The sequence below is a fragment of the Orycteropus afer genome, unplaced genomic scaffold (assembly GCF_000298275.1).
Source record: "Orycteropus afer afer isolate SDZICR_OR568_19922 unplaced genomic scaffold, OryAfe1.0 scaffold00495, whole genome shotgun sequence".
Lineage (NCBI taxonomy): Eukaryota > Metazoa > Chordata > Mammalia > Tubulidentata > Orycteropodidae > Orycteropus > Orycteropus afer.
The window spans coordinates 1641789-1664496 of NW_006922082.1; the positions used below are offsets into that span (position 1 = coordinate 1641789).

A 22708-nucleotide genomic window follows, 5' to 3' on the forward strand; every position below is an offset into this window, starting at 1 on the left:
TTACCCTCCCGGGCAGATGAGGCCCTGGAACCCAGCTGAGCCTGCAAAGTGGGGGCCTACCTGAGGTTCCCTCTGAGTCCTGTCCCTACCCTCTGTAAGACCCATGATAGCTCTGCCTGGGTAGCACCCACTCTGCCACCTCCCTATTCAGGGCCTCCTGTGTGTGGCCTTGGGGATTGGTGTCCCAGGTAGTCTTGTGATGCTGGCAGCAGCTCTAACCCAACAGGAGGGATTGGCTATTTTGAGCTATGGCATCCCCTCCATCCCTACCCCCACCCCCTGGCTGGCTTAGAAAATTCAAGTCCTGCCGGAGGACAAGATCCCAGTCCTCCCAGGGCCATGGGTACAGTCACGGAGGTGCTGAGGTGGGCAGGCAGAGGGAGCAGGGCTTAAATAAACTTGCTGCTTTATTTTTTTAAAACAATTTCTCATTGCACCGTCCTCTCCAGGACTCTGATACAAGTGAAAACCTACTACTGGGTTTCTTCACCCCCTTCTTACTTTGAGAAGGGATGAAGATCAGGTTCAAGAGGTCAGGAGGGTCTGGTGGGAAAAGGAAGGGTAATCCTTTGGGAGAAAGGAAAGAGGCTGGAGTGGCTCAGCTGGAGGGAAGAGAGGGACTAAAGGCTCATTTGTGCCTTGGTCCCCCATCTCCCAGCAGTAACAGGCCTGGCTCTTCCTAAGCCACAGGGAAGGAGGTGGGTGGGGACCAGGGGAGCTGGGGCCAGCCTAGGCCCCAGGGGTTGGAGCGCACAAGTTCCATCAGCAGCTCCACTGGGTAAGGACCAACTTGGCTGTTCTCAGAGGAGGGGCTGAGGCAGCCCTTGGCTTCCAGTTGAGACCAGAGCCCAGTGAGTGGCTGCAGCACTGCTCCTCTTGTGGACTCTCATTCCAGGGGGGAGAGGGCTCTGCCATGGGACAGGACTGGCACCCGCAGGACGCCACAGTGGGTCAGTCCCAGCCTCTGGAGCTCTGAATCCGGATGTGAACGAAGAGTGTGGCCGGTGAGAGTGAGGCCCCATCCTTGGAAAGCAGGTGGATGTGGCGGTACCCTGTGGTCAGAGGTCAGGGGTCAGGCCCACTGTGCACCACCCACCCAGCCAGGCTGTGCAGGGTGCAAACCATACCCCATCCCAGTGCTTGACCCGCAGCTTGGACCTTGCCTCAGGTTCTCTCAGGAAGTAACTGGCATAAAAGGTGAGCAGGGTCTGTGGCCCAGGCCCCATCCGCTTCCTCCACCTCCCACCACTCCCACCAACCTTGCTTCAGGCTGTTCAGAGGCAGTGTAAACTGGCCCACAAAGTCATTGGGGGAGGTGGTGTCATAGTCCTCAACCACGAACCGGACTAGAACTAGCTCTGGAGCCCGCAACTGGAACTGCAGGGTCTGCCCCCAGCGTGGATTGAAGCCTATAGTGAAGCAGTGGTCAGAGCCCCCAGAGGGACCCTGCTCTTTTCCAGGACTCATCCCACACCTGTGCTCTCCCAGCCAGCCCTGATTACCGTTGTTGAGCACATAGTCGGTCTCCTTGCGTGCACAGTCTGCTGGGACCCCGTGGATCTCAACACGCACCAGGGGGTCCACAATGGAGCTGGGCTTCTCCGCATTCAGCTTGGGCAGCTGCTGTGCAGTCAGCACCTGGACAGGGACAGAAGGGTGCTCCAGTCCAGGCCCTGCTGGTCCCTGCCCTCACACTCACACCCTGACTCCCACTGAGGCTCGGAGACAGACGCCTTCCCACCACACCCACTTTGCCTCAGTGTCTTTCTCCACCTCAGACTGGTTGCCCCAGCCAGGACCTCTCCTGGACAGCTCGGCCCAAGGGTGGGGCTCAGCCCAGGCTGCTGACCTGGATGGTGAGCGTGGTCCTGGGGGGCCCAGGGTATTCAGGGTCAAAGGTCGTGTCTGGTTGCCGCAGGCAGGTGGGTTTCAGGATATAGCCACACTGCCCATTGATGAGGAAGCGTCCGGCATTGAGGTCCATCTCGTAGCCTGGTGTCTGGAAGTTCAAGGCCACTGGGGACACAGCAGGGTCAGGGCAGGGCCTCTGGTGGCCCCCTCTTCACTGCTCAGTTTCAGGGGTTTTGGGAAGGGGGAGACCTAATGGCAGCCAGAGGACCCAGCCCCCAATGTCACCAGTACCTCATTCCTGGTATCCCTCAAGACTACAGGGGGGTGCTGGGGTGGGGCTGTCAATGGAAAGGCTGGGGAGGGGGCTCCCACCCTCAAGGCCATGCCTGGGTCCAGCCTGGGGTCTGAGGAAGGCTGGGGTCTCCATACCAGCCCCCAAAGGGACCCTGCTCTTCTCCTTTGGCCTCTTCTTTGAGGCCCCTTCCTCACCCTGGGACTCTAAGGTCAGAAGAGAGAGAGACCTAGGGTCGGGAAGGAGGAGCTGGGGTCGGGGAGGTAACAGGGCCTGGCACTGGGTGAGGGACACCCCAGGAGCTGTCACAGTTGTTCCCCCCTCCCCTCCCCCAGGGAACAGCTTTGTCAGGCACAATGCTGGCCAGGAACACATTCTGGCCACATACTGGCATTGCATGCCAGCCCCGAATTCTCCTTTGGCCAGTGCCCAGTGCCCCATGAGGACTGCCCTCATCACTGTGACTTAGTGGGACTCTTGGGTGTGTATGTGTGTGTGTTGGGGGACATGTGGCAGTGCAGGTTTTTAACTTAAACCTTCATAAAAATGTGAGATTTTCATGCTGTCAGGGACAAGCTGGGGTGATTTGTGTCCCCACACACATTGCTGACAACTCCTTAATAGCTATTAAATTATTGTCCACAAAACACATTCTGCCTTCTGCAAAGTTATATGGGCTCCCTCACTGCTGGGGCCTCCCACGGCTCCCCAGGGGTCCCCCCACAGAGCAGTGCCCGGCCGTCCCAGCTCTGCTGCCCCACTTACCCAGCTGACAGCCCGAGTTCCACATCTCCTGGGGGCTGTAGTTGGCTGAGTTCATCCGCAGCCCCAGTGGGTAGACGCGGGTCAGCTGACGAGCATTGTGCCTGACAAAGCTGTTCCCTGGGGGAGGGGAGGGGGGAACAACTGTGACAGCTCCTGGGATGTCCCTCACCCAGTGCCAGGCCCTGTTACCTCCCCGACCCCAGCTCCTCCTTCCTGACCCTAGGTCTCTCTCTCTTCTGACCTTAGAGTCCCAGGGTGAGGAAGGGGCCTCAAAGAAGAGGCTGCTAAGTCCTGAGAAGGACAGGAACACATTCTGGCCACATACTGGCATTGCATGCCAGCCCCGAATTCCCCCATTCCTGACTCATGAGTCGTCCACCTGGCCCAAGGCTGGTCTTGCTGTCATCCTCCACCCATTCAGCCCACAGCACCTTCCAGCCACAGGGTGGGTTCCCAGAACCATGCCTCCTGGCCTCCATACAACCTGTTCCTCCTGATTGCCTCCTTGGAAACCCCTCCCCCTTCTCCACCACCTCCTACACTTCCTCCAGGTCAGGTGTCTTCTCAGACATCACCTGCTCCAGGAATCTGGCCCTGGTCACCCAGCTATTTCTGGTCCCACCATGAGGCTGCAGCCAGGCCTCTCTCATCCCTGTGCTCTCTTTCCTCCATCCACACCTGGCATGGTATTAAGGGGGTGGGCACTCATTCTCCAAGCCCCCCTCTGGGGTCCTCCTGACTGCTTGGCTGACACCCTTCCCAAAGCCCTCTCAACCTTTCCCCAGACCAACTTCAGGACATACCTCCTACCCACTCACAGAGGCCCCTGTGCCGGGTGTCCCATTCCTACCTGCCTCACGGATCAGCTTCTTAGCCTTGCGCTCACTGAGGGAGCTGACCTGGCAGGGCGGGGCCTGCGCAGGGTCTGGGCACAGGGTCCGCAGGCGGGTGGCACGGCAGTACACAGCCAGGGCCGACAGCTCTGGGGAGATCTGCTTGGCCTGAGAGAGAAGCCTCAGGCGGAATCTGGCTGGGTCCCCTAGTCCTCCTCTCTTCCTTCCCTCCCCCATGTCGCCCCCGTCACACCCAGGGGAGGGTGGCTGGCCCTGCCAGGCTCACTCACTCACCCGCTGCCTTTGCTCTGTAGCCTCTACCCCCTCTTCTTCCTCCTCCTCTTCCTCCTCCTCCTCCCTGTCTGATAAAATTCGTCCTTCCTCGCTCCGAGCAGCTGGCAGCTTCTTCCCCTTTACCAGGATGCGGCCCTTCAGTTGCTGTAAGGACCAGGATGGAAGGATTAGGCCTTCATGCTCTCCAGTGTTGGTCAGCTGATCAGTCATTCAACCCTAGCTGTGTGAGGGGCTGGCTGGGGTGTGGACCAGGGAGAGAGAAAGATGAAACATGTTTCTTCTAATAGGACAACATGGGAAACAACCCACATGCCCATGGTTTCCTCCATACATCAGAATACTACACAGCCATGAGAAAGACATGGCAGGTCAGGATTAAAGAGAAGAAGCCCTGTCAGAAAAAAAAGCCTACGTAGAAGAAGTGAGTGTTCAACATGTAAGTACATGATCCTTTCTGTGCAACGTTTGAAAGAGAAGAGAGTCACGTACGTAGGTTTATACACATGGGAAAATTCTGGAAGGACACAAAAACTGTTGAAGATGGTTACTTCTTGGGAACCATGACTGGCGGGGCCTGCGTGGAGGAAAACCTTACCTTTCTCCTTTTTTTTGTATATCCTTTTGTACAGCTTGAATTTTGTTTAGTCATATGTATGCTGTGATGCTGAACAGGTTTCAACAGAGCTTCTAGACTAAGACAAACAAAGCCTGGTGATCTACTTCCAAAAAATCAGCCAGTGGGGAAACCCTGTGGATCACAACAGTCCAATCTCATTGTACTTGGGTCACTATGAGTCAGGGGCTGACTCAATAGCAGCTAAAGACAATGTTATCTTCATACTAATAACAAAAACCAAATCACACACACAACAGAGGTGAGTCAACGTTCCCTGTGTATTTGGGGGGGAGTAACATAACCCTGAGGAGGAGGGAAGTTTTCACCAGAAGACAGAAAAGGATAACTATCCTGAGGGGGCAGATAATGTGCTTTGGGGTTCTGGAAGGAAAGCAAGAAGGACGACCTCTGGCCAGAGGGCTGGAGACGTTTTGAAGGCTCTGGAAGAGGTGAAGACAGTGTGAATCAAGGCCTTCCAGGTGGGAAAGGCTGAGCTTGCAGGGACTCTGGGCAGGAAGCCTGAGCAGGTGGGGTGGAGTCAAGTCATGGGAGGCCTTGAAAGCCAGGTGAGAAGGGTGAATGGGTCACAAACGGAGAGCAGAGGCAGGAATGACAGGACCACGGGGCAGCAGATGTCAGACAACTGGAGGAGTAGGGGGAAGAGGGCCAGAAAGTTAAGGCAGAGAGAGTTGAGGGGTCCTGAGCCAGGGAGGTGTCATGAATGGGCAGATTGGTGGGTGATGGACCCCAGCCAGACCCCCTCTCCCCATCCAGACTGGGACCTGGGAGCGTCACCTCCGGAGATGGCAGCGCCTCAGGGCTCTGGGAGTCCAGTGCCTGTGTCACCAGCATGTCCCCCAGGATGGTACGGAGGTGGCGAGCCATGGCAGCCTGCTGCTCCAGCCCACAGTGGTTCTCGAGGGACAGGATGACAGGGTATGGGGACAGCTGTATGGGGGAGAGGCAGCAGCTTAGAGCCACTCACCCCTACCTTGACCCCCTTCACAACAGGCAGGCAAAAGGCAGGACCCTGGGGGAGACTGAGAGCCAGAGAGATCTGGAACACACATTGAGACCAGGGGTGAGGTCTGATCTGGGACCTCAGGGAAGGGACGGATGCCCTGAGAGGCTAGGGTGGCTGCAGGAATGGTTTTCTTTTATAAATGTTCTTTATACATTAATGACATTGACCACGTAGTTTATGTTGCAAACTTGACAGAAGTTGCAATGTTCATGTAGATGCCACTGTTGAGCTTCTCTTGCTGTTTATTCGTTGGGAGTCATAATTAAAATGTTCTTCCCTACCCCCAAGGTTTCCACCTTTTGTGGCTTTCATACATTTACTAAAAATGAGGGTAGAAATGGGAGACTCTCACTGGGCTTTATTTGACCTCACTAGCCAATTGTCCCACCAGCCCTTGGTGGGTGAGTGATTCTCTGGACAGGGGCTCCCTTTGGAGGGACTGAGCGTGGCTGCATAAGGTAGAGGTTGCTGGGAAGGCCTTGAGACTGAGTGCAGGGTCCTGGGGGCTCACCGTGAAGGCATGGTCGCGCACAGCTTGGACCACATCTCGGAAAAGGATCTTAGACGTAAGTGTGTGGCCGTGATAGATGACGGGTTCCCCTCCTGGGCCCTCCCAGCAGTCCAGCTCCACACAGCGGCATCCCTGGGCAAAGGCCCTGCAGACAGACAGATGGATGGGTGAAGTGTCACGTGGGTGCTTCTGGACAGAGCTGGCAGACCAAGCTGAGCAGGCCCCAGTAGAAGCCCATGATGGGAGTCAAGCCCTGTGTTCCCCCAAGGCTGGGCTCACAAGTGTTCACCTCCCTGCCATCCTCCCTATGATACCTAATGTAGGCCTCGGTGCTGCTAGGCCCCCCGATCTGAGAGTCGGTCAGGTAGGTATTGTGGGAAGAGGAGATGAAGTAGTGAGCGAGGGGTTGGTCCATGTCCTGGAACACGCACGTGTGGGCCCGGTCTAGGGCAGCCCCCTCGGGTGACAGCAGGTACATCATGAAGCCATCTAGTGTCATCAGCTCATGCTGCTTGGCTACACGGAGGAATAAGAGAGAGCATCTAGGCACATGGGAAACCATGTCTGGATGTCCCTAACTTAGTAATAATGAGCACCCATTAGTTGATGGACTCTATGTAACTTATACCATTTAATCTTCAACCAAATCCTCTGAGGAAGGGAGATTATTATGTCATTTTACAGATGCAGAAGCTGAGTTCCTAAGAGGTGAGATCACCTGCCCAAGATGGCACCCACAGCCAGGAATAGTGGAGCCTGCTGAGTTGGGCAGGCTGTCAGAGGCCAAGCCCTACTTGTGCTGACCCAACCCCGTCTCATCAGACCCCCACCTGTCTCGTTGAGCTCATAGGTCTGGATGAGCTGCTGAGCTCGGGGCAGTGTGGCAGCATCCTCGCCCTGGTCCTCCAGGAACTCCAGCAGCTCGGGGGCGCTCAGCACGCGGTCCTCGCCCGAGTAGCGGTGGAAGATCTCCTCCAGCTCGGGGCGCTTCAGCAGCCTCCGCAGGAACTCCTCGATCTCAGCCCCCTCCAGCCGCTCATTGTTGGAGTGGTCGCACTCCTGCACGGCAAGGGCAGGAAGCTCAGGGGCGGGGTGCAGGCGCACCCTGGCAACCTGGCCCGCTCATTGTTTACAGCAGCCGGGAAGGCACGTGTGCCCATCTCACAGGTGAAGAAACTGAGAACCACTGAGGCTCAGGGTCTCACACAAGTCCTCATAGCTGTATGTGGCAGCCCTCTAAGGCAAGTCTCAGGTCCAGTGCCTGTCCCTCTACCGTGCCCTACCCCAAAAATCAAGATGGGGAGGAAAAATGGTGGCCGTGGGAAAGGACTGAGCCCCCTGCACCACAGTCTCCCCTCCTGTGTGTTCACATTACTATCCTCACACATACACATCCAGAGTCAATGAGCAACAAACCAGTAAGAAGTGATGGAGGAGTCTACTAACACAGTGCACAGGTGGGCACCATGTGTATCATAGGCAGTCCCACTCAACATCCAGGAGCACAGGTATCAATCATATGCCTCAACTAGGCCATGGCTATAAAGCCCACCCCTGTGTGTCCCCGTGCTCCCACATTTGGGGCACGTTGTGCTTCTGTCTGCAAGCCACAGGTGGTCACTGGTACAGAGAGTGCCCACAGACTTAGAGAAATGAACACAGCTGCTATGCTGCTCACTTTGGAAAAGGTGGGGAGGCACTGAGGTCCTCCCTGCCCTTGGACTCTCCCTGAGGGTGAGGGAAGAAGTTCTGCAGGCACTCCCCATCCATGCCCGGCCCAGTGGCCTCAGGAAGGTCAAGGCTAACTAGGTCCAGATGCTGCCTTTCTTCAGGGAGGGGCCACTCATTTCCTTCACAAAAGCTGAGAGGGGCTGATGAGGCTGATGTTGCAGATGGCTGCCGGAGGGCAGGGGGTAGAGTGGTAACAGAGGTTGGGGACTAGCGTTCAAGGCAGGCAGCCCACCTTGAAGAGGTGGTAGGCATACATGTCATTCATGTCTACGTTGACCATTCTGAGAAGGCTCTTGATCTCCTTGAAGCTCATCTTACTGTCCTGGTTGGAGTCTGCCCGGTGCAGGTAGAAGTGGATCCAAGTGTGGATGCTCAGGAAATACAATCAGCAGACTGGGCCCCTGCCCTCAGCTGACAGGCCAGACAGGTAAGGCACCACCACCTGGGCCAGAGAAGCCCTGGGTACAAGGCTCTCAGGTTCAGGGGTAATATTTCTCTTCAGCCTGTGGATTCCCTAGCAAGGACAGGGGCTCTCAGAAGACAAGAGGCCACACCGCCACTTTCAGGGAGTCCTGCACTTCCTGAAGGAGGGTTCCAGCCCAGCCTCCTGCTGGAAGCTAGTGCAGGCAACGTGCCTCCACCTTCAGTTCTGAAGACAGGGTTGTGTCCCAGACTGTGGAGTCCCTGAGGGCTATGCTCATGCGCCCTGCGCCTGAAGGGTCCTCTCCAGCAGCTTGGGGCCCGATGCCCCTCCCTAGGAATGCCCTGCCACCTCACCCCACCCCCTGCCCGGGCACCGACTGGCGAACAGGATATTGGTCGAGCCGCTCGCGCTGGTTCATGGCGTCGAGGCGCGCGCGCAGCTTGGTCAGACCGCGCACCCAGCGCTGCGCCTCCTCGGCCGTAGGCGCCACCAGGTCCAGGTTCTTGCGGCGGCCCTTGAAGGCGATGGTGAGGCAGTGCGCGGGCGCGAAGGCGCCGCCGAAGCGCCGCAGGCCCTCGGACTGGTGGCCCTCGCGGACGGTCTCGATGTGCTGCACGAAGACTGGGGAAGGACGGGGACACGAGGGCTGGTCAGGACAGAGATCCGGCCGGCGCCGTCCCCGCCCGGCGCCCGCCTGACCCCGGCTCACAGATGTGCTGCGACGGCGCGCGCGGGATGCGCCGCTGGAACCACACGCTCAGGCCATCCTCCTGCAGCCGGTACAGGCGCTCCTTGTGCCAAGTCCGTGAGCGGATCTTGCGAAGCCGCGAGCCCTGAAGCATGGCGCGCACGTCCTCATCTTCCGTCAAGCCTGCAGGACAGGAGGGCAGCGGGTGTCAGGGCCTGGCCCTCAAGTCCCTATCCCTGCCTGCAGCCTCCTCTTCCAGCTGGAAGCTGTGGCTTCCTGCCCTGAGCCTCTCCAAACCTAGGCCCTGGCCCTTCCATCAGTGTCCCTGCCCCTCACAGACCTCTCCTTGTAACAAGCCCCCAGTACTGGATTTGGCTTTACACCCCTGCTTGGTGTGCTCCACCCGGACGCCCTTGGGAGGGGTGCCAGTAACCGGCCCTCCATCCTCTCTGGAGGCCCCCGAGAGTAGAGAAACCCCTCAGGCAGAGCCTGAAACTCAAACCACAATAAAGGTTGCCCTTTCTGCCACATCCCTCCATTCCAGCTTCCAGCCTTCAAGTCCAGAACCTGCCACCTTTCCCTGTGTGAAAACCTGACCACCAGAAAGGGCCTCTCACTATCTGACCTAAATCTCTCTGCGGCCACTCAAGGTCTTCGCCTCTCCTTTCCTGAAGAATAGAGAGGACAGTGGAGCTCACTCCAGCTCCAAGGTCACAGGCCAGACTCTGGAGCACCAGCCAGCCTTGGCCCACCTTTGGCTGATATCCAGGTGTCCCTGATGGCGCCCTGCTAAAAGGATCGTCTCCTGTGACATTTGCCCTGTCCACTTGCTCAGTGTCTGTCTGTCTGTCTCTCTCTCTCTCTCACACACACCAGCCTACAACAGCTCTCCAGTTGGGTCTACCTTAATAAGAGCAAATGGTTGCAAAGCCACAATGCCAGGCCTTGCTCATGTATTAACATACAAGGAAACTGAGGCACAGAGAAGTTTAAGTAACTGGCCAGATTCCCACAGCTGGGAAGTGGTGGAAGCAAGCTTCAAACCCCAGTGATCAGGTTCTGTCTTTGAAGTCAGCCACTGCACTGAATTGCTCTTCTCCTGCCCCAGGGAGGCTGTAAGGAAAAGCAGCCTTTAAATTCAGAGGTCTGGAAAGTCAAGGCCCAATCTGTCATTCCCTAGTTATGTGGCCTTGGTGGCACTAATCTGTGACGGCTCTAGACCTCATGCCCTCCATTGGTAAAATAGAGACCATGGTACCTACCAGCTGCTGTGAAATCAAAAGCCTAGTCACTCGAGGTTTCAGCTGTGTGACTAACACCTTCTCTCCCCTTCCTCTAACTCCTCAAAGAAGCGCTGCCTAGCCCTGGTCATACCACACCCTGCTCTAAATCTTCCCTGAGCTCCAGTTTGCCTTGGCAGAGGTCACAGGACAATAGAAGGGACGGGAACCAGGCAAACTGAAAGATCCACGCTCTTTGGAAGGAGTGGGTAGCATTTCCAGGGAACTGGAGCCTGTTTCTGCATGTGAAATCCCCAGATTTGTCAATGTTGGTCACTAAATCATAAGTCATATTGAGGAAAAATCACACAACACTGTATGGGCCAGTTCCTCTCAGAACTGCCTGATACAAACTCTGACCTAGGGACTCAAGACTCCAGCCTTAAACTGGGGTGTTCTCTTCATGGATCCCACTGCTTCCTTCTTTTCCTCACACTCAAGTCCTTTAAGGACTTGCCCAGATACCACCTCCTCCATGAAGCCTTCCTTCATTTGTCCTCAAATGTAAGGAAGTTCTCCTTTCCTGACCTCCAATATCACATTTAACTAAATATATATATATATATATATATATATATATATATATATATATATATATAATAATTGTCATTTCAATTGACTTTAATAAACCTGAGGGCAGGATAAGCCAACCTCCCAGCAAAAGTTTATTGAAGGGGGAGGTGGATGGATGGACATTCTCTTCTCAGCCCTGCCCTCACCTGTCCTGAGTTCAGGTCAGAGGTCTCAACCCTGGCTTGATACCTGGGAGAAGTTACAAAACCCATGGTGAAGAGTCTCACCCAGCAGGTATTTTTAAGCATCTAGGAGCTCTGGTGGCATAGTGCCTAACTACATTGTGCGTCATGACTGCTAACCAGAAGGCTGGCCTTTCAAACCCACCAGCCACTCCTTAGAAGGAAGATTGGGCAATCTACTTCCATAGAGATACTGCCTCGGAAACCCAAGGAGAGGTTGCTATGAGTCGGATCCGAGTCAAGGGAAGTGAGTTTGGTTTTTTAGCTTATCCTGTGACTTGGAGGGTGATCACAGTTGAGAATCAAGGACTTGGGCGGGAGACCTGCCATCCTTAGGAGGCTGATGCCCTTGGGCAGCATGTGGTTCTCTTGGCTCCAAGGAGTCTCTCGGGGTCTGGCCTGTGGCTTTCTAGAAGTATCAGTGCCCACTCAGTGCTTCAGGAGGGGAAAGTGGAACCCTTTTTTTCCAAAGAGCTGGGTGTGTGGGGCATGCCCAGGCCAAGGGGCTCACTACCTTCCCCTGGTCCCCCAACTGTGCCACTTCTGAATTCTCCCACTCTGAGAAATAATGGGGTCAGGGTAGGGAGTCAGTGCCACCATGACTGGGCCTGCCCCTCTTCTACCTGCTCGGCTATTGGAAGGGGGACCCCTTGTTGCCATGACAACCTGCCTGAGTTCAGCAGCCAGGGCCACCTCCCCTGACCCGGTCATCCCACGGCCCTCTGGTGCCCAGCCCGTGGTGGGGGTGGTAGAGAATGACTAAGGCCGGAAATGGAGGTGAGTCACTGAGGCCCTGCTTTGTCCAGAGCCTTCTACAAACAAGCTGTCGAGAGAGGCTTCCTGAGCTCCAGACAGGGTCCTCCACTGTGGCAGGTTCCCATGTGGAGGGGGCCCCAGCTCCTGGCCCCTACTCCAGCTCCCCAGAGGCCTGCTGGGGGTAGGGGTGGCATTCCAGTCTGCCTGCCCAGCTGGCACTGGCCCCTGGATCACGTTGCCTCCAAACCACACATCCCATGGAGAAGAAACAAAACAGAGTGCAGGACCAGTGTGGGTCAGGGGCTGGGGCCCCGGTGAAGACCTCTATTTCCCCACTGTTCACACTTCTGAACTGTGGGGGAGCTCCAGAGACTGGGTGTCAGAAAGGTCAGGACCCACAGAACTGAGAGGGTGGGAGAGTGATGCCTGAAGGGCCTGGCTCCCTGCCAGCCTCCCGGTGGACATTTACGGACCCTGTCCGCCTAAATCCACACATGCTTCCCTAACCTCATTCCTATCTGCTCTGAGCAGGTGCCCGTGACATCCGCCTCCTACAGCTTCTGTGTGTTTCTGTCTATCCAAGCACCTGTGCCTTGATCTGGAGCTGGGCTGGGCCAGTGCCCACAGCCACCCTCGGCTGACTGGGTGGGAGAGCAATCCTGACATAACAGCAGAAAAAAATGATAGCACGTATTGAGGGGTGAAAAATGTAGCTTTGCTGTAGCCCAAGAGGACGCTCTTGTCCAGCCGTACAGATGAGGAGGAAGAGGCATGGAGCACCTAACTTGTCCAGCACCCAGCTGATAATTGGTGGAACCAGGTGTGTCTGCAGTTGGCAAGTCTAACTCCAAAGGGCTGGTATGTGGCTAGAGTGAGCTACATGCAGTACAGAGCACTCGGCTTAGGGCCTGGCCCACCGTGGATGCCGATAAATGATAATAAAGAAAGTGAGGCAGGGCTCTGGGGAAGTGAGTCAGTACCCAGAAAGGAAGAAGGACCGGGTATCCCGTACACCTGCTCCCTCAGTCCCTCAGAAGTTGGGTCCTCCAGGCAGGACTGTGGTGTCCCTTGCCCCCACCAGTGTTGTCAGCTGGGGACCAGACACCTTCCCTGAGCAGCCTGCTTATCTCCCCACCAGAGAGGTGAGGGGTGGGCAGGCCCCAGAGCTCCCCAACCATCAGGGCAGTTTAGAGGAGGGTGTGGTCTAGGGCCAGAGCAGTTCTGCCTGGGTGGTCCAAGCTGGGGCAGGTCAGAGAGGGGAGGGACCCTATGGCAGGGCAAGTCCAGCTCCAAGCCCCCATCAGTTTCACCTTTTTACCTTTAGATGGGACCAATGAAGGTCAGAGAGGGCAAGCCGTGTGTCACAGGGCAGGGATAGATGCAGGGGTTGGGCAGGGGTAAGCAGAGCCACAGCAGGCCCAGGGGTGCTGTGAGCACAGAGGGGGGACCTGCAGAGAGCAGGATGTGTGAGGAGTGGTAGGTCTGAAGCAAGGGTGAGCATTGTTGTTGTTGTTGTTGTTATGTGCCATTGAGTCGGCCCCGACTCATAGCGACCCCTCCTTGGGTTTCCGAGGCAGTATCACTACGGAAGTAGGATTGCCCAACCTTCCTTCCGAGGAGTGGCCGGTGGGTTTGAACCGCCAGCCTTCTGTTTAGCAATCAAGTGCTTTAGCCACTATGCTACCAGAGCTCCTAGGGTGTGCATAGGGTGGTGATATGTGTGGTAGAGTACGTATGTGTGTGCGTGCATTTGGTGGACCAGGAGGAAAACAGTGTGTGAGAGCCAGTGTGCGCTCAGGAAGGACACACAGGCTCCAGCAGGAATGTGAGACATGCAGGGAACAGCGAAAGTCTCATGCCAAGGCTGCGAAGGAGGGAAGGGAGGGAGAGGGCAGGGTTCTCTGGTCTGTGTCCATAAGGCTCTGGGAGAGGACACACAAATGGTGAGGGGTCCCAAACACCTTCCCACCCTGATCCTTCGGCCAGCAGGCAGCCCTGGCACCTCAGTTACCAAGCGCGCCCCTCCCCCACTCCAGCCGGCTGCCACACCCAGGGTTGGAGCCCTGTGGGGGCTCTGCGCCAGAGTCCATAACATTCCTTGGAGAATCAACAAAGTCAGGAAAAGCAGGCAGTGCTTCCCCTGCCCCTGGGCCGGAAACACAGAGATGAAGGTGGCAGGTCTTTTCCCTGCAGGGCCAGGATAAGACAGGCACACAGCTGGGTTGGTAGCGATGGTGGGTGGGGGTGTCCCCAGAGCCAAAAAAGGAGCAGAGGTGTGTGTGTGGTGGTGGTGGGGCACAGGCATGACAGAACTGTCCCCAGCCTCCTTAGTCCAGCCACACATACCCTTGTTAGCCAGGAAGGCCGCCCAGGCCAAGTGCCTGGCAGGGCTGGTGGCAGCTCGGAAGCCCCCACCTGGCAACCTCACCCACAGCAGCCCCACTCACCCTGCAGGAGACGTCCTGGGCAGGCCATCAGGAGAGGCCTCTTGCCCAGCGGGACCTGGCGGTGTGTCCAGGCAGAAGAGGGAAGGAATTCTGCCCACTCAGGCTTCTGCCCGCGGTGAGGATTAGGGGCGGGGCGGAGCTCTGGCGCTCAGGCGCAGACAGGGGCTCTGGGGAGATGGGCTGCCAGACGAAAGACAGGACACCAAGCTGAATGTGAATTTCAGATAAACAACAAATAACTTGAGACATACTCACACGAAAAGGTAATTTGTTGCTTATCTGAAATTCAGATTTAACTGGGCGTCCAGTGTTTATCTGGCAACCCTGTGAGGGCATCCTTTGAGTCTGCCAAAGCCACTGTGGGAGAGGGGTGCTCATTCATTCATGGTACTACGCAAACAAACTCTGGGCCAGACTATCTGAGTTCAAATCCTCTCAGCTATTTCCCAGCTCTGAGCCGTGGGCACGTTCCTGAACCTCTCTGAGCCTCAGTTTTCCTCACTTGAGTCCACTGAGGATGCTCCATAAATGATAATATAGAAGGACCTGGGGCAGGGCCTTGTATGGTTGCGAGCATCACATGAGATGATACGTGAAAGCACTTGGCACAAGCTATGAACGTGTTGCCGTGCAATGGGTTTCTCTTACACATGGCCTTTCTGGTATTGCGTTTATAATTCTGCCCAAAATAATTGGTTGAGCCACAGCCTGCCCTGTGATTGGTCTATTTCATGCACCTTGCAGGGATTGGTCAAGGCATCTGACTGTATGAATGATAACAAATTACGGATAACACTGTGAAGAATGGGAATTCCAGGATACTTAATTGTGCTGATGTGGAACGTGTACATAGACCTAGAGGCTATTCTTCAAACAGAGCAAGGGGATACTGTGTAGTTGAAAAACAGGAAAGGTGTGCTTCAGAGTTGAATCCTTTCACCATACATATTCAATCTTATGCTGAGCAAATTATCCAAGAAGCTGGACTATATGAAGAATGCAGCATCAGCAATGGAGGAAGACTCACTAATTAACAACCGGTGATATGCAGAGGAGACAACCTGGCTTGCTGAAAGTGAAGAAGCCTTAAAGCACTTACTGATGAACATCAAACACTACAGCCTTCAGTATGGATTATAACTCAACATAAAGAAAACAGAAATCCTCACAACTGGACCAATAAGCAACATCACGATAAATGGAGAAAAGACTGAAGTTGTCAAAGATTTCATTTTCTTTGGATCCACAATCAACACCCATGGAAGCAGCAGTCAAAAAATCAAATGATATATTGCACTGAGCAGATCTGCTGCAAAAAACCTCTTTAAAGTGTTAAAGAGCAAAGGTGTCACTTTGAGGAGTAAGGTGCACCTGACTCAAGCCATGACATTTTCAATTGCTTCATATGCATGTGAAAGACCGGAGAAGAACTGAAGCATTTAGATTATGATGTTAGCAAAGAATATTAAATATACCGATATTCAATTAGTATGCAAATTAAGTGACTGTGGCCTACCAAGGGGATTGGTCAGTTTGTGGTCCTGGTAGGAGGACTATACCTTGAAATTGACAAGCAGTAGACTTACATAAAGGAGCTCTGGTGGTATAATGGTTAAGGCATTTAGCTGCTAACCAAAAGGTTGGTGATTTGAACCCACTGGCTATTCCATGGAAGAAAGATGACAGAGTCTGCTTCCATAAAGGTTTATAGCCTTGGAAACCCAATGGGAGTAGCTATGAGTTGGAACTGACACAATGGCAGTGAGTTTGGTTTTGGATTGAGGCTTACATAAGGGTCAGTCCCACTGAAGCTGGAGGGGACCTGACTACCATTAAGAAGAGTCTGGCATGAAGGGTGTCCTCCTTTGGACCTAAGGCCTCTATGCTGAGAACCTCGGAGACAGAGAGAGAGAGAGCTGTAACACTGGAGATTGCAAGGAATGGAGGCAACCACAGCAGAGCTTAGTGGCAGAGAAATAACAGCTGCAGTACAAGTGGTGGGAACCAGGAAACCTTAGCAAGGAAGCTGCAATGGGCCTGCCTTCTCATGGAGCAAGAGAGAGCCGAGCACCTTTGGGGCAGGAGGCTTGCTGGCCGACTGGAGTGCCTCTGGGCATTTGTCTGTGGAGCTAAAGAGCTACGTAACACTTAGCTGAGCAGGACGAGGCCTAGCGAAAGACCTGCTGGCTGGCATGCCCATAAAAGGCCCTGTGGTAGGCACGGCTAAAAGAAGGGCCACCTGCCTGCAGGCACTGCCAAGAAGGAGCTGAGGGCTGTCCTGGTGGAAGCCATCCTGACTAAAGAACTGAAACCTCTCCTGAGTTGTATCCTGTTACTTCCAAGTTGAGCCTGTTACTTGCCCAATAAACCATAGAACTTTAAGGATGGTCTGTGAGTTCTGTGTGGCCATTGCAATGAATGATCAAACCCAGCAGAGAAACAGAGTGCTCTGGGCAGGGGGTGGGGGGCGCTCTGGTGGTGTAGTTAAGGCATTTAGCTGCTAACCAAAAGGTCGGTGGTTCAAACCCATCAGCTGCTCCCTAGAAGATGAAGCAATCTGCTTCTGTAAAGATTTACAGCCTTGGAAACCCAATGGAGGTCGCTATGAATTGGAATCAACTTGACGGCAATGAGTTTGGTTTGCTTTTGGGGGTGGTAGAGGGGAAGGCTGGTGTCAGAAATGGTGAAGTTGGAAAGCAGAGTGCGTCTGGCCTCACCTCATAGGATCCAGCTCTGTGCTAACCTTGATTCTCATCCCTCCTCCTGAATGTCCCAGAGCTCTGACACCAATAGCCTTCAGCTCTTAATTGCTGTTGTTGTTGTTGTTGTTATGTGCCGTCGAGTCGGCCCCGACTCATAGCGACCCCTCCTTGGGTTTCGAGGCAGTATCACTACGGAAGTAGGATTGCCCAACCTTCCTTCTGAGGAGTGGCTGGTGGGTTTGAACCGCCAGCCGTCTGGTTAGCAGGCAAGTGACTTAGCCACTATTTAATTAGTATTCATTAATTCCAGCAGTAATGAGCTACCATTGAGAAGTGGCTTTGGCAGCAGGGAGATGCTGTCTCTTAACTGTGTGGCCTTTAGCAGGTGACTTTACTCCCTCCACCTGCGTTTTCTGGTCTGTGAGGTGAGGCAGCAGAGGTACCTCCCCTACACGTTCCCCACAGGGGTATCTGAAGAATAAGTAGGATGGGGACTAGTACGTGCCAGCATTAGCTTCTTGTCACTAATTATTCAGAGGCTTCTTGGGGTTGGCCAAGTCAGCTGACTAGCCTAGGGGCAGAGGGCCAGAGAGGCACAGGACCCCAGTCTCTACAAATGACTCCCCTCCCCCGGTCCATCCCCCACCTGGGCTGGCACCGGGGGCTCCTTGGCGTCCAGACCCATCCCCTGGTCTGACCTCCTTGCTGATGCCTCAGCTCCAGAAGGGCCATCCCCATAATCCCCATCCAGTATGGCCTTAAGTTCCTTTTCCCTGGGTCCTTCCAAGCTCCTTGACCTCTGAGCCACTCCCAGTCCTCAGTCCCATGACCTAGTCTGAAAATCTATTCTCTGTTAGCCTAAGGGGTGTTGGCTATAGAGTTGGCAGGGCAAGTCAGTGAGGGTCAGCTCAGAAGAGGTGGCAGCTGCAGCAGTAACAGAAGCTACCTGGATGATAGATCTGGGCCTTGGCCCCTGAGGGCACAGGGCACTGGGCCCCAGGACACTGGGGTTTCATCTCTACCTGTCCCTGGGCTCAATGTGACCTGGGGAAGGGACATTCCCCATGGCCTCCATCTTCCTCTCTAGGCAGTCACTCAGCAGGAAGGGGCAGTGGTGGAGAGGAAGGGTGACCAAAATTACGTTGTGACAGCCACATAGTTCTGAAGAGTGTCACCATGACGGGGTGCCTATGCGGCCTAACTCAGCTGACAGGTGCTGAGTCCCGGGCTCTGCTGTAATTCTTTGTTTACCAGCATCTCCTCCCACTCAACTGTGTGCTCCCTGAGGGCAAGGCCCTGTGTTACTCATCTGGGTAGCCCTAGCACACTGAGGAGGCTTGGCAAACGTGTGGAAGGATGAGGTAGACAGGTGTCACCGGCAGTGTGCTTACAGCATCCATAACTCCTGCAGGGCCAACTCCCAGGGCTGCTTCCCCAGCCCAGATTTGACCTCCAATATCCTAAAGCATTTGACTGCTAACCAGAAGGCTGGCAGTTCAAACCCACCAGCCACTCCTTTGAAGCAACACTGGGCAATCTATTTCCGTACTGATACCTCTGAGAAACCTAAGGAGGGGTCACTGTGAGTCAGACTGACTCGACGGCAGTGAGTTTGGTTTTTTGTTTTTATCAGCCCTGGGTGTCTTGGTGGCCCCTCAAACTCACCATGGCCCTCCTCCTCCTCCCCAAACCATCAACCCAGAAAATGACACTGCCACCCACCCAGGCACTCAGGGTAGAGACACCTTTCAGATCCCCCAATTACAGTCCAGCTAAGTCTAACTCTTATGTTGTTCTGAATCCATCTGGGCTATCACACCCAAGTCCAAATCCTACAGGCAGGCCCTTGCCTAAGAGACTCTTCAGCTTCCCATGGGTCTCCCTGTTTCACCCCTGCCTATGTCCCACCCACGCCCTCCACTCCTCACAGCTCACTCCTGCCTCATGGGGCCTGAGACCTTGCCAGGGCTCCTGCTATCTTCCAGATACAGTCCATAACTGTCCAAGGAGTGGTCGTGAAGATCTGGCCCCCACCAGGGGAGCTGCCCCCTCTACCTCACTCCAGGCTCCCTCCAGGCTCTGGGGTACAGCCTGGGCCCCTGCTGGCTCCTCAGCCATGCTAGGTCCCCAGCATCTCACTCGTTCCCTCCCTTCTCGGTGTCGTTTCATTGTCTGACCTGGTGCCTCCGCTCTAGAAGGGCCAGGACTGTGTCTGTCTTGTTCATCACTGACTCCCTGTGGCTGAACATACCCAGTCCCTTTGAGTGGATTCCAACTCACAATGACCCTATAGCACAGAGCAGAACTGCCCCACAGGGTTTCTTCCAAGGATGTAAATCTTAATGGAGAGGCTGATGGGTTCAAACTGCCAAGTTTTTGGTTAGCAGCCGAATGCTTTAACCACTGTACTACCAGAGCTCCCTGACATACTACAGGCACTCAATAAATGTTTGTTGAATGCATGCATGACTGAGTGGAGGGCAGGGCAGAAATTGTGTCTTAGGTCTCAGTAAATACGATACCAGGCACAGTACTTAGAACACGGTATGTGGTCAGTAACTGTAAGTTGAATAAGTGAGAGAATATGGAAGAATGAAGAGGGAGCAAAGGAAAATAGAAGGAAAAGACTATCAGCCAAGACCCACAAGTTCTGCCTCAAGACTTACCCAGTCTGCTGGGCAGCCCTGCCCTTCTACTCCCTCAGCCCCCCGCCCCTTGTCATTAACTCTTCTAGCACCAGCAGTTCCAATACACCATGTATGTTGCACAGCACATTACAGTTTACAAAATACTCTCACATACACACCCTTATTCAAGTCCCTCAATCATCTAATGAGTCCCACTCTGCCCAGACTAGTCCCTTCAAGAGAGCTGTGTGGGCATTGACAAATTCCTTGACTTCTCTGAGTCAGATTCCTTATCCATGAAATGGGCATTAGCCCACCTACCTCTCGGGAAGGTGAAGAGGATGGTTACACCACACATATAAACCACCCAGCATGGGGCCTGCTCCTGGACCCGGTTTAATAAGCCACAGTTACATTCCTCCCTGATCGGGTGCCTCGCCCCAAATCAGAGATCTGCACTGTAGCTTCCTGATGCCAAGGGCCGCATTCTCGCTAGTTAGACCAGTCCGTTAGGGGAGCTATGTGGCTGCTGCCCTGTGGGGGCCACGGATTGGGGGCCGGCTTGGGGGCCCAGCCTCTCGCACAGAGACCAGCCACAAACTCCTTCATCTAAAACAACACCCATCCCCTTCTCGGGGCTTCCAGGAGCCCGGGATACTCCGGGGCGCCTGCAGACCCACGAAGGCGGATAAGGGGGAACCCCAAGTCTGCCTCTCTCATTCTGCTCTCCTGGCTTCAGGAATTCCGATCCGGGCCTCTCGCCCCAGCTCGCGCCCCAGGACGCCGGGCGGGCGGCTCTTGGTGAGAAACAAAAAAAAGTCCTGGTCCCGAACATCTCGGATGGCCACCTCTCCCTCTCCCTCTCCCGCGTCCCTGGCGCGACCTCCCTGGGGACGAAGTTGACATTTTCCCCTCGCCATACCCCCCAAGGCCCGGCGCAACCAGCGAAGGCCAAGAACGACTCCCAGAACACCCCGGTTCTTCCACCCCGACCACCCGTGCCTGTCACTGACCCATCTTCTTCAACGCCCGCAGCCCGGGCCTCTTGGTGCCGCCGTCCGATGGCGCGGGCTGGGGCAGCAGCGCAACTGGCGCCGCCACCTGGGCCGGCACCGGGGGCTCCTCGGCGTGGCGGCAGCTCCTCCAGCGACCGCACAGCATGGCTCGGAGGGCCGGGGCCGGGCCCGGGGTCTGCGCACGGGAACAGGGCAGCAGGGACAGCGCTCCGGCCCGGCCCCGGCTCAGCCAGCGGTTGTGAGCAAACAAACTTAGCGGCACTGCGAGGCGGCAGAGAGGAGCCAGATCCAGTAACCCGGAGGGAGGGGCAAGGAGGAGGGGGCGGGGCCGAGGACGGCGGAGGGCGGTGCAAGGCGGCGCTCGGGGTGTGTGTGTGTGTGTGTGTGTGTGTGTTTTGGGGGGGCGTTGAACCCAGGCCAGGCCAGCCTTTCCCGCGTCCCCCAGAGTTTCTGCGTTCGCTTGCTGCTCCCCCTTCGCTGAGCGATCACCGGTAGCCACATTCCCAATTCCGTGGGGCGCGCAGGAGGGGCGACGGCTGCACTCTGGCACAGACACCCTGTTCTTCCTGGGACCCTAAGGCAGTGCAGATTCTGGGCCTCTCTCCACCCTCCTCCTCACACTATCCCCGGGAGGCCTCAGAAGGGAACCAGACCACTGGGGTGGGAGGTGTTGGCAGGGTGGCTGGTAGTCCTGGGGCCGAGGAACATAGGCTAGGGGAACCGGAATGGGAGAGGCGAGAAAGGTTCTGTCGGTGACGTCATAAAATTCCCTGCGCCCGGCCAGCTGCCACCCCTCAGTGGTGGAAGTCTCGAAGCTGAGTAGTCTGGACGCGATGGGGTGCCACTAGGTCTAGAGTCCCAGGCAACTGGTTCTGGGATTCGAGCCTTAGACAAGTCTGCACCCTACCCGGCGTTCGATGGTCCCGAGACGGCCGCCGAATGGCGCGTAGGTGTCCATGACATCACCCGTCAGTGCGCGTTCCCATGGGATTCGCATGATAACCGTGTCATGTGTGTATGTAATATATATGTAAGCACTACGGCATGTATTCCAAAGGTGAGCTGATTAAGGATGCATTGAATATATCTTTGTGCCTTGGGTCAGGAGTGAAGAGTCGGCGCACAGCGCCACTCGCAGGCGGGCAAACGTGTGGCACACCGAAGAGAAAGCTTAGTTTATCAGAACTAAGATTTGCCATCAACTTGTCTCCTTGCTCTATCCTATTCTCGGAAATCCCCCACCCAGACATTCCACATAGTGACTCGGGTCCCCATGCCCCTCTGGGGTTCTGAATTTTCTTCCTGAATGTCCGATATTCACCTCTGTACATTTGATACTGCAGTTCCTTTTTCAGGAATGACCTTCATTCTTCTCTTGGCTTACTTTTGTTAGTTGTGTCAGCTCCTATCCCTTCTCCTAAAAGCCTGACTCCAGGACAAGACTCTCTTTCTTATCCCTAGCGCCTGATTAGGAGCTCTGGTGGCATAGTGGCTAAGGCATTTGACTGCTAACCAGAAGGCTGGCGGTTCAAACCCACCAGCCACTCCTTGGAAGGAAGATTGGGCAATCTACTTCCTTAGAGATACCATCGCTATAATTAGATATCTGACTTGGGTCTTTTCGAACCCAGGGGGCAGAGCTAAACCGCCAGACCTGGGTTTACCACCAGGTGGCGCGAGAACTGAGCGTCATTTCAATATGTCCACCAGAGGGCACTGCCGCACCGCTTCTAGCCATCCGTGGGTGGGAATCCAGACCCTCACTTTCGCTCCGTCTAATTGGGAGAGGCACCGTGAAGCTATTTGCATAATCTTGAAAGAGCCGCGCTGAGTGGTTGGGATATAGAAGCCGAATGTGAAACGGGTTCTTCTATTGGCTCAAATTTCTCCCCTCGCTCATAGTCACCATCCAGGCCAGTTGGGGCCCGGAGGTCAGTCGGAGGCCGCCGGCAAGTGCCGAGAGAGGACCCGGGTGTCCCGCAGTGGACGCCGCGGGGTGAGTGCAGAGCGACCGGGTCGGGGTAGGGGGGTCCAGGGTGAAACACTGTTCCTTCCGCCCTGACTCCTCCTCACTTGCCCCTTCGTCGGTCTAGGAG

The 22708-nt window shown here is 55.3% G+C and overlaps 1 protein-coding gene across 1 annotated transcript; it reads right to left on the minus strand.

Moving 5' to 3' along the window:
• Nucleotides 1–951: 951 nt before the first annotated feature.
• PLCD3 (phospholipase C delta 3) lies at nt 952–20757 on the minus strand. The gene is made up of 15 exons (XM_007955271.1): nt 20610–20757; nt 9051–9212; nt 8734–8962; nt 8150–8279; nt 7017–7245; nt 6501–6702; nt 6187–6331; nt 5447–5599; nt 4036–4179; nt 3759–3909; nt 2909–3025; nt 1850–2016; nt 1503–1638; nt 1260–1409; nt 952–1052 (listed from the first exon to the last, which is right to left on the minus strand). Exons 1-15 carry the CDS (start codon nt 20755–20757, stop codon nt 952–954), a joined length of 2364 nt encoding a protein of 787 aa, XP_007953462.1.
• Nucleotides 20758–22708: the final 1951 nt, after the last annotated feature.

Excerpts from the sequence above, each read along its gene's own strand:
- PLCD3 (XM_007955271.1), bottom strand. The coding sequence starts at position 20,757 with ATGCTGTGCGGTCGCTGGAGGAGCTGCCGCCACGCCGAGGAGCCCCCG. Across the intron at positions 8,280-8,733 it reads CAGCGCGAGCGGCTCGACCA|TTGGATCCACTTCTACCTGC; the intron begins ATATCCTGTTCG and ends GAGCATCCACAC. Across the intron at positions 3,910-4,035 it reads CTACAGAGCAAAGGCAGCGG|GCCAAGCAGATCTCCCCAGA; the intron begins GTGAGTGAGTGA and ends CTTCTCTCTCAG.